The 11,925-nt window shown below is 45.0% G+C and overlaps 1 protein-coding gene across 1 annotated transcript in view; it reads right to left on the bottom strand.

The window, feature by feature from the left end:
- Positions 1 to 38: 38 nt before the first annotated feature.
- Positions 39 to 11,925, bottom strand: part of LOC144741910 (cadherin-4-like) — a gene marked incomplete at its 3' end in the record, with an annotated part of 33,064 nt that continues 21,177 nt past the window's right edge. Inside the window, exons 5-7 of the mRNA XM_078624407.1 lie at positions 7,879 to 8,051; positions 413 to 553; positions 39 to 71 (exon numbers count right to left, since the gene is read on the bottom strand). Coding sequence (XP_078480533.1) covers positions 39 to 71; positions 413 to 553; positions 7,879 to 8,051 — 347 coding nt within the window. The remainder of the gene's footprint in view (positions 72 to 412; positions 554 to 7,878; positions 8,052 to 11,925) is intronic.

Below are 11,925 nucleotides of genomic sequence, written 5' to 3'. Positions count from 1 at the left end.
AAACACACACACACACACACACACACACACACACACACGTGGAAGTGGGCCAGCAGCTCCAGCGTGCCCTCCTGTCAAAACAGTGTGGTGTCAGGGACCAGGGCCAGATGTCTGCAGACAAAACTATGGCCACTGGAGGCCGGAGACGGAGCACAAGCCCTCCCATCACGGAAAATGATTCAAAGTCCATTTCAGTCACAGTCCTCACTCTCATCGCCTTCTCCGTCTCACCACGTTATTATTTCATTTTTGCACTCCTATCGTCTCAACATTTCAGTAGCAGCGTGAAAGCAGGATTGGTCTTTGCAACCACCGTCATGACAGTTGTTTTATTTGTGGCTCATCAGTTCAAGAGGCACATTAGCATGATCCAAACAGTAATGGAGTTTCAGGGTTTCTGCAGGAGACTCACCGTTCTGACGGTCAGTTCTGGAGGATTGTCGTTGATGTCTGTGATGGAGATCAGGGCGGGGTAGCTGTGTTGGACAAACCAAAGTTTTAGTTTCCCTCCATGTCGGTGGCCTGGACAATGATGGTTGTACTGGGAGACTTTCTGTGGGGAGAGGAAGAGAGACAGGACAATTTGGATTCATCCTCCATCAATCTCTGAGTGGATTGGTAAATCTACGAACCTCTATGCAGCATAACTTTGGTTTGCTGGAACTCTTTGTGGCTCGAACACACCACTCATACGCTCTCTCTCTCTCACACACGTGACAGTGAATGTATCAACCACAGCAACATGTCTTCTCATGTCGTTGCTGCAGCTCTCATCAGGAAGTGAATTAGAAGCAGAACAAAGTCATAAAGTCATCGGTTGTTTCACCCAAAAATACTTTTCCCTAAGTCTCAGCTTGATTCAGTGTAAAATATTCATTCAACTTCAGGACCTTCACATCATCAGAGTGTGTATGGACACACACTGATGATGTGTGGACTGCGCTGACAACCACAGACAGCATGAGCGATGCTCCTCCATCACAAATGAAGATGAAGTTTTGGTCCACTTCTACGGCACAAACTGAAATCAATCATAGATGTAGTTTTCACTCACAGACAGAATGTTCCTGGAATATTACACATGAAGCTCATCGTGCCGAGCAGCATCTGTTTGGAACGTCAGCCATCATCCAGATCGCCAACCTGCCACCGTGGCGGTGGTGTGAGGGTGTGCGTTCCCTGTGTGGTGCTGATGCACGCTCGCTGTCCATGGTGCTGAAAGCTCCGTCCGTACCAGGACATCAGCGTTCCTCAGGCTCAAACCTCTCAGCTTCGTGCTCTCTTTCTCTTCAGATGAATCCATTTGGCTCAAGTGTCCACTGTGTCAGGACTGACAGAGGATGACTGTCAAGGACAGGTCATCAGAGCCGACTGCTTTGTCCCATCAGTGATCCTAAGCTAATTTTCTCCTATTTACCTTGGGGTCATTTGGTCTCAAAGACAAGTGTCACTGATGTCAGCCGCTGCCAGGAGCAACAAGGACAAACCAGGTCTGCTTCTATCTCTGATGCCTTCACCTTCCTGTTTCATTTCTTTGTGTTGTAACTTTCTTCTTTTTCTCTGTTGGTTTATTGTATGTTCTTTGTATCGCAGACTCGTTGCCTCTTTTGATCTCCTGCTATCTTTCTTATAGCATTCTTATCACATCTCTGTTGCTGCGTCTATTCTCTATCTGTCTGTCTCTCTCGTTCCCTCTGCCTTTCAGCAAATCTCTTTGGTATCTCTCTATCTCCTTTCACCCACACGATTTCTTCAGCCGGGGGAATGACGTGCCGGTTGTTTGTTAGATCAATCATGCCGCCGAAACCAGTTTAAAACGCCCCCAGATGGAGTCGTTTAGCATCTCTCCAAGTCATTACGAAGTGTGCCGACATGTTAATCTGCACCAAAACAATCCTATTAATGAAAAGTCAATACTGGCTGCCCTTTATTGGAGTCATAATGAAAAATCAATCCACCTTTCATAGAGCACTTCAGACAGATTATTTCTCTCTGCAGACTCATTAGATATGGTCACATACTTCAATCCACAAAAAAAAAAAGAAAAAAGCAGCAGGATGTAACAGTCCTGAGATTGGATGGACCAGGTGGAGGGACACAAGCCAGCAGGTGGAGCTCTCACACAGAACGGGGCTGCCCGGCAGGATTTTATGACTCAGCTGGCTGTTTACGGCCCTTCTGGTGGGCACATACACACTGATAACACTGAGAGCATTGTGGGGGAACAGGCAGGACCCTCACACACACAAAGTACACACCAAACACACACTCAGCCACTGTCCTCAACTGGTTGGGCAAAACAGCTCTCTAATGAGCGCTGCATAGGTGCTGAGCCGAAAATATCTCTTTTAGACTGGACTTCAGTGCTGGCTTGTCTCACGATCATCAGCAGCATCCCTCCACTGCCCTTAAGCCCACAGGCTTAATATGTGGAAGCTGGAAACCTGGAAAGGCCACACAAACAGCTGTACACAGAGAACTACTGACAATCGAACCCAATTCCTCTCTCACGCTGACTATTTTAGGTCGTTTGCCATACAGGAAGCTGGAGATAGAGAAGGAAAGCTGGTTTCAGTGTTACTCAGCAACCCGGGCAGATGACAGGACAGGTGGAAAATCTTTGGCTCTTGTAGTTTAGTACACAAAATGGATTAGGTGAGACTCTGTTAGCGAGGACAAGGTGGGAGAAGTCTAGGCGGACACGATACACATTCCAGATGTGAAAATGAATGAATTCTGGCTGTGAGCTGAGTCTGCTGTTAAGGGCCACTCTACAAGGGAAAGGCCAGATGAGACTGAGATTTGTTTCCTTTGTGGGATTTCGCTCCGGCCTGCCAGGATCTTGCTGGCCAGAGTCATTAGCTTGTCCCGTACAATTTGTCTCAGAAGGCGCAAACACTCGTGGCTACCAGCCACCACTTTCTTTTACAACACCCTCTCCACTACCCTCAGCGACCCTTTGTGGCAGTGACTCTCACTGCTGCTTCCAGTCTAGTTGGTTTGGATTAGCTCAATAAAAGCCCTTCTTCCCCAAACATGTTCAATGGAATATGTTTCTGTTGCAATGCTGCTCATACATAAAAGAAGTGTCTAAAACGGGAGCCGCAGATACCACAGATCTCTGTCAAGGATAATTCTGACCATACATTGTGTATCATTGCGTCATTATATCATTGTGTAACACTTAAATTGAAGGAAATAAGTTACTCTCTACTTTAGATTCTGTTTTCCGTGCCTCCCATACACATCATAAGCAGCACATGTGTCCACACCGCAGTCGACTTGATCTCCTGCCGGTGATCCCAGAGGTGGATACGCCATCAACATGTTAACAGGGGCCTAGCATCCTTTGCTTGCTCTTGTTTTAGGATGGCAGGAGGGGATGCTTACGCGACAGCTACACCTACATGGAACAGTAGAAACAGACAAACGGTATCTAGCAGTTATTTTCTAGTTTTGCGTTCACTTATTTATCTGTTGTCTGCTTTATGTCTGTCTTGTTCTTTCCCACTTAATGGTATGGTTAAAGTTAGTTAATGTAGTTAGTATATTTATCCAGTTATTTTTTAATGTATTGCACTATTTATATTACAGGTAGTATTAGTTTAATTTAGGAACTATTTGTACTTTTTTTGTACCGTTTGTGTGTTGAGGGGACTGTAATTTCATCTATGATGTATATCACGCATATACAGTATATTTGACTTAGACTTTATTCCCAAAAATAAGTGGAGGTGTTTTATTTCCACCTTCATGGTGGAGCCCTCTCACCCTGTGCGGTGATGCTCTCTCAGGTGGGGGTTTCATAGAGAACAGTGGGTGCTGCACTGCAGGCGACAGCCTTTTCCGTCCCATTTCTACATGCCTCCATTAATACAAAGGGCTGATGGTCACACACTGGATTCATGATGTATGGGTACTATTGTACTATACTATAAAGTAAAAACACACTGGCAAGATAATAAGTTAATTGTCCAGCTGAGCTTTACAATACAACGGTCATGATTGATTACGAGCAGAGCATGATGAACATTGTATTCAGAGAGTGTAGACAGGAGCGCTTTCAATAGACGAACAAAAATGCAGACAATGACACATGACAGAATAAAAACAAGATACCTGGTTCATGTCTGACCCCCTGGTAAAACAAGGAGGTCAAGACTAAAAAAAACAGAAGAAAACAGACACACTGAGATACAGAGATCGAGATAATTCTCTTTGTGAACAAAGGTGTTGCGTCTCGTTACACACAGGGCAGTACACACATCCCAGATGCAGCAGACCACTAACACTCTGATTGAAGGTGTCTAGATGGGTGATGTACAGTCAGTTAGGTGGTGCTTAGTCTTTCCTTTTGACAGGATAATAAATTCTTTTTTCTTTTTTACATCCAAGCGACATATTTCAGAAGGACAAAATGTCCAGCATGTTGCTCAGGCTCCTTGTCTCACTCAGGAGTTGCATTGTGAGGTCATATCATCGAGGAGCAATACAAATACGGTCGGATATTTCCTCTCTTACCAGAGGAGAAAAAAAAAAACTATGGATACACCATAAAGCTCCAGCAACCCTCAAACATATGTACGTATTCTACAGACCTTTATCCCTGAGCTACTGAAAGGGGGGAACAAATGTATGAGCAAAACAGAAAAATCACAATTTATGAAAAAGGTTTGACAAAATTGTTTCAAACAAGAGCACAAAGCCTCCATCTCTCCTCAGGATTAAAGATGGTCGAGGTCAATACCACCAAGATGCAAACAATGGCCATTTTCTGATTTAGTCGTGGCTACAAGCAGTCAGCATCCACCTACATGCATCAATACTGTTCACTCAGCAACCAGCTCACAATCCTGATTTGCTGTTTGGCTCCTGGAGCTCGGCTGCTGTGGAGCAACTTAACATAACTCTTGAAGACAATGAAGCTTTGGGCCCAATTTAGCGTGTCGGCTCTCAGCCTGATTCTCATGTTGGGATCTGAACACACTAAATAGAGCCAGGTTGTGGGGACTCATGTCCTTGAGGCAACCCAGACAAGACTGCTGGCTTCCACCCAGTGGACAGCCTGGTGAAGCGCCACGGCACATCATGGCACATCACACAGCTCCAGTCCGGGGCGCATGGGAGATTGAAACAGCCCTGGGTAATGAAAGACAGCAGCTCCAGTGCCAATGCAGCCGCTGCCACCAAGAGAGGGCACAAAGGCAGAACATCCTCACCAGCTGTGGCACGCGGACATCTTTATAGCACGCTGACAGCCAGCGTGCGCCATGGCCATATTCTACTGAGATATCAAATGGTAAAAGCTACTGCCAATTCAGAAATTAAGGAGGTCTCAGGTCAAGAACAATCTGTCACTCACTGTGGTTACATCCCAATTTTCCAGGATATTTTCTACTGTCATTTGGTGCAGATTATATGACGTTTCAGAACCATGAGAGATGTCTCATGACTCACACATCAGATGTTTTCCATCTAATATAATTCTTTTACACCCTGATCTGCAGCACTTCTTCAGAAATGTAGACGATCCTGATTCTCAGTATGATTCCTGAACGTAGGTTTAGATATAAAACCTGAACCCGTTAAATGTCTCAGCCCGACTTGTTAGTCTGTGGGGTGGAACATGTGGAGGCATTTGAGGTCAGGGGAAGCAGAGGTGGTGCAGGTGGAAGCATAATTGACATTCAGTGGTGTCAGAGGTAAGTGATAACCAGGCCAACCTGCATGCGCCCCTCGTCCCACCAACACGGGAGTACCCGCTTCACCTGGTAATTAGCACATGAATATTCTATTTGGACGAGCTGAAGCGTGTGAGATGGGAGAGAAAAGATGAGAATAAACGCAATATGTGTCCTGCATAGGTGTTTGCGGGGGGGGGTGGGGGGGGGGGTGCATGCCGACGTGTTTGAGTGTTTGTGTTGATGACCTTGACAGCAGGTGGGTGCACTCCCAGGTGTGTCCCAGTTTGAGTGTGAGGATCAGAGGCAGGTGGGACACAGCTTGGCTTGACGTGTCCAGATTAATGAGCTCTCCCTCACTCACATCAGCTGCTATCGCTGCCGCACGGGCCGAGCTCAAAACAAGGACGCAGAGCTGGCTCGCATTCACTGCATTCATTTGTTCCACAAACGTATCATGCCATGCCAGCTCCACACAAAGTTTGGATGAAGACCCAGCACTGATGTGACGTATTCTTTTTCTGTCGAATCCCTGGCTTTGTTCTTTATACTTTAAACCTACTTATTCTCAAACTATATTCACTTAAAGTGTTTGTAAGATCCACCTCTAATTACCAAAGTGTTGCCTGGCTGGGTTTAGTGCCAATAGGGACAAGTGAGACACAGACATAAACATTGAGATACACTCAACTGTGCTTTTATGCTGCTAATAAAATCAGCCAACTAAGTTACAAGGGTGAGATTGTAGTCGTAATGATGGCGTATGAATTTAGATGTTTCTCTGATTTTGTCGCATCTTCTGGAGCAGTGAGAGATTTGGAGTTTTGCTCGAGTGTGCACGCGTGTGAGGGAAGGCGGCAAGACAATGGGCCATGGAACACTTCTTCCCTACAGTCACTTGAAGGAGGCGCGGGATAAACGCGAGTCAACCCTGCGTGACCCTACTCGTTAGGGGAATAAGACGGAAGAGGGAAGACGGAGATGGTGTGTGGGCCGGTGAACAACCACAGCAAAAGGAACAAAGAGGAGAAGAACTGTGACCTCATCGGCAGAGAGGCGTTTGATTGGGCCATTAAACCTGTCGACGCCCTGAGAGAAACATCAGATCGTACCTCATCATTACAGCCATACCCTGACAGACAGCGGGGCAAATGATTGTATTGTATTGTATTAAGAGCTGAACGCTCATAATGTTCCTGCTGTCTTTTTGCTAAAAGGAACTGAATTGGAATTGAATTTGATGGAAAATATACTTACGTATACGTCGCTAAATTATGACCAAGTGGAATTTTGTCGTTAAAGGACAACGTACTCACATAACTGTGGGACATGAGTTACATTACTGGAGACAAATGGGTAATTAAATTACAGTTAGTGTGTAAATATTCATGATTAAAATTGTATATCATCTGATAAAAAAGAAAAAAATCTGCAAAACCTAAATGTTTTTGGATTTGTTTGTCCAGATGAATGATAATAATGTCAATTGTGATGTGTTTTGGATTTCAGTCTGCTTCTGCCGATGTTGTTCCAGGCCGACATTTTTAAATTGTGGTCTCTACCAGCTATGAACGTGCTCTAAGATAACCTGCTGTGATTTGTTGCTACATAAATAAAAATGTTGTGCGACTGGGACACAGGATTGAACATACAGTAACACTTCCACTCTGAGAGGACCTGGGTCCACAGATGCTTTGTTCCAGGGGGTTCTTGCTTTTTTCTTCAGAAAAGCCACAGCTGTGTGTGTGTGTGTGTGTGTGTGTGTGTGTGTGTGTTGTGGGTCCTTGTCTTGGCAGAAATGCCATGTGAAATAATGAATGATTTAGTGGAGTTGGTGGTTCATACATGAGTAACTTATGACTTGTGGGAGAAGGTCTGAAGCCACCAATTTAAGACATGTTGCCTTTCCTCCAGCTGCTCTGTATTTGTGTCATATTCTGAAAAAGGGGAAAAATCAACATTGATCTAACGGCGAGGTTAGACCGATGTCTCACCGAGATTATGCCTATTGGGTGACCAAAGACAAGTAATGGGAGTGTCAAAACATGACTTCACAGCCGTCCGAAATATCCTTTGGTTATGGAAAGTACATCCCCACAAGTCCATAAAAATGGATTGAAGCTAATAGCGTCCAACCAGCAGATGCTGGCGAGTAATGAAGAATGACGGAGGGGAATTTCTTTGTTCAGGAACTTACCTCTCTGTCTAGGCCAGCTGCCACGGTGACGATGTCTCCAGTCTCGCTGTTGATGGTGAACATGTTGGGGATGGGGCTGTGGGGCGTCTGTGACAGGATGCGGTAGCGAACCATGCCATTAGCCGTGGTGGAGTCGTCCGAGTCACTGGCTGTCACTTGCATCACAGACGAGCCTGCGGAGAAAAAAAAAGTTAGACTCTGAGCGGCGTGAAAATAAGGATAAGGATATTACAGGAGACCAATTTACTAGAAAAAGACGAAGGAAGAAGAAAGCTGGGATTTATTGAAACACCAAAATGTGTTTTTCAAAGCCCCTCCCACCCACACATAGAGGGGAAATTAATGAATTTGCAGCAAATATCAAAGAGGAACAAGCTCATTTAAAAACAGAAGAAAAAGTCAGTCAGACTTTGCAAATTGCCGTGACATTCTGTATTATTTGGCGAGAAACTTTTCGAAGCGAACGCCATTACACAGCCGAGAACAAAAACAGGCTGTTTTGTCCTCTACATAGCCCAGCTAGTGGGGAAAGTGTCCACCTCTGCAAAGTCCATTTAGTAATGAGCAGCACTGGGTCCTCTGCCATTTCCACCACCCATTATTACAGCCTTCAGCAGCACACTGGCTGCCCTTAAAGCTTCGCCGCTCTCTCCCCTATTTGTCTTAGAATCACCGATAAACACTGCCATTTAATGTCGAGCGCAGAGAGATGGGTGTGTGTGTGTGTGTGTGTGTGTGTGTCAGGTATTCCTCATGTTGTGGGGGCAGTAAGTGCTCTGCACACTCCCATTACAGGGACTCACCTCCCTTTTGGGGGGGAAAGTCCCTGCTCTGGGTAACATAGGGTGCAGGGGAGGTGAACTAATGTAAGTGGATGAGATGTCCTCTGAAGTCGAGCTCTTGGTGATGATTTCTGTTTTTTGAACAAATTGAAAATAGAAGGGTGATTGTAAGTACATCTGTGTTAGCTACAGGTGTGTGTGAGCACTGTCTACGTGCGTGTGTGTCTTGCAGCACGTATCGGGGTGAAGGAGCCTTTGTCCCCTGCATCTTTCCTGAGTAGAATTATTGATTTGCACAGTTTGTCAGCAGGGGCTCACAAATGTGACCAGGCAATTAGGGAACACTTTGTGCTGGAAAGAGCAGAGATCGCCTCACTTCTCTCACAGGCCTCTGTGAAAATGTCACTCTACATCAGGCAGCCGTGCAGCTCCCGCGCCCGCTGAGAGAAATAAAAAAAAAAAAAAAAACAGCTCAGCTCGAAGGACGCGGGCAGCAGAGTTAAGAGATGGCTGAGGCTCTAACATGCTTGAATGAGATGACAGCGTAAGTGGAGAACAACTTAAAAGGAGGGGAGACCAGGATGTAGGCGCTGAAGGGTGAAAGAGATATAACGAAGCAGAGAAGGAGGAAGACTGGTGGTTGTACTGATGGCAGCACTTTGCACCGCCTCGCCTTGACCTATATTTTCGGTGATTTTCGAAAAATAGAAGTCCTGGTGCAGCAACCTCATTCGAGTCAAACTCAAGACGTCCCTTGGACTTTTGGACTTGATGCTCTCCGATCACAGCAGAGGGGCTGCGTCGGTTGTGTTCCAGCCTCTTGTCCTGAGCAGTCCCAGGTGTCTCCGTCCTGGCTGGGCTGGAGTTTGCATGAGTCTGCGTGGGTTCTCTGGCCTGCTCACTCTTATAAAAAAACCCAATCATGTCATAGGCTAATTGGCCCCTCTAAATTCCCCACAGGTGTGAAATGTGTGCTCATGTTATCCCGGGGATGAAGTAGCGACCTGTCCAGGGCGTACCCTGCTTCATTCAAGGAAACACATAAAGCTATGGTATCAGTAAATAATCAGCTCAATGTCGGATCACACGTCGGTGCGTGATATCATGATACCGCCTCACATATCCAAAGAGGAGCATCCATGCCTGAAGGGGTTAATCACTGAGTCTGTTTAATTCCTCTTTAATTTGAACACTAATTCCAAATCCTAATTGCTTTTCCACCAAAATCACTAGAGCTGAAAATTTAACTGGTGGCAGGGGCGCATTTTGTTGGCCATTTTGCTCATGTGACTGGAGATCACCGGTGAGGTCGATCTGCTCCCTGAACGGAAGTCCGCCAGAGTCAACATCTGCCTCTCATTATAGGGAAGATTGGGAGGAAAGAGAGAGATGGAGTGAGGCAGAAAGGCAAACAGGAGAAAAAATGAAAAGCAGCGGAGAGGTGGGGGGTGTGCAAAGCTGAGAGTGAGAAATTTATAAAGAGAACTGAGAGCAGAAGCACAAGAGGAATTCAGTGAGCGAGAGGGCAGGGGATGGACGGTGTAAGAGGATAATAACTCTCATCTGTGGATAGGAGATGGAGGTTGCAGAGGGAAAGCAGGAGACGAGACTGAGACGAAGAAGAAAAGTTGAGGAAAAAAGGCTGAAACCCAATGAACGGGGACACGGTGTTCACAAACAAATCTCAAATAGAGCCCACTGCTCTCTGAGGACACCAGGACATGGACCCAAAAACAGACACGATCAACTGAAGTCATTCTGCCATGAACACATTTCAACATTTAAACTGTAAAATATCCAAAATATACATATGATATAAAGTGTAAAACATACAGCTGATCTTGGTCTGATCTTCTAAAGTTCTATCCTAAACAAAAGTCTGACCGATTGTCGACTTTTACGAATTCATAAATAGTACGTCAGTGAGGCTGCCCCCTGCTGGCAAAGACAGGACATGCAGCATATCAAGCCTCTGTGTGCAACATGAATCAGCCTCTCAAAGAGGTGCACACAAAGGATTTTCTTCAAGTTCATTCTCTTCCTGCTCTGTGTTTCCCTGAGATGCTGTTTCATCCAAACTCCTTCTGCTGCGTTGGAGCATGACCGCTGAATAGACGGCGCCCCATCATTGCCATAATTAAAAGTATTCATATAATAACGTGCCGTATTGTTATTCTGATAGTGAATTAAAAAGTTTGATTAAACACCATTTGCATATGTATTCAAGCAGATCATTGTCGTCAAGGTTTCTTGTTGAGATGTGTGTCGCCGTGCTTATACAATAGAAATCAAAACATTTATTTTGTGAAGCTCCACAGCATTGGGAAGTAATTGTTTATGTAAATGAATGTGTTTTCTGTCTTTGTCTACAGGAAACAAATATTATTAAACCACTTTTTAGGTCATTTTTCTTTATCTTTCTTGATTACAAATATTCCCTCTTGCACGGATTATTACCCCATATTACCTAAAAAAACCCATTACTGACCGATGGGTGATGATTTACAGAGAAAAGCTACAGATTTTGTAAGAAAATCCACAATTGGGACTGTCTTTTTTTGTGCGTCTTCTTCTAGGGTGGATGCATTCTCCAATGTATCAGCCAAACTGTGAGCTGATGTGCAAGACAGACGATTGAGATATTCCAGCGGCATCGGCGCCTGCAGCGCCTGTCACCTGCAATGTGGTGGCAGGTTTCAACACTGCACCCGTTGGAAAGAGAGTGAGTCACCTGAGGTCAAACTTCAGGGACTTTAAACGTTCCACGGAATGATTTTACGCCACAGGAATGTTGGGCAAATGAATGTATATTTCTGCTGCATGTTGTGCGTCAGATGTCTGTTTTGTTAAAGAAGAAACACATTTAAAAGGACACTTGTAACTCAAAGACGTCTGTCCTTGAATGCTCTCAATTTAAACTTAACAGAAAGTATCAGAGAGTGAAAAATGAAAAAAAAAAAAAAAGTCGCTTTCGGGATGTCTGCTTGGGCCTCTACTAATTAGGTACTGTGTATATAGACTGAACTACACACGCACACACGTACACACACACACTCTCCTATATTGTTTACAAATCCTCCTGAGGTTTAGAGTTACAGCAGAACAATGTGTGAACACTATGAAGACAAACACGGGTCCTCAGGGTTTGACTGTTAGAACAAGCGTTCTTCCAGTCGAGACAACTCTGCTACTTGTAGATTCCGTGCTTGTTTCAAGCTTTTGCACTGACCACAAATCTGCTTCTCCACTTCAGAGGGGGGGTCTA

The sequence above is a fragment of the Lampetra planeri genome, unplaced genomic scaffold (genome assembly GCF_965212315.1).
Source record: "Lampetra planeri unplaced genomic scaffold, kcLamPlan1.2.h2 scaffold_774, whole genome shotgun sequence".
Classification (NCBI taxonomy): domain Eukaryota; kingdom Metazoa; phylum Chordata; class Hyperoartia; order Petromyzontiformes; family Petromyzontidae; genus Lampetra; species Lampetra planeri.
This window is presented reverse-complemented; position numbering and strand designations above follow the sequence as displayed.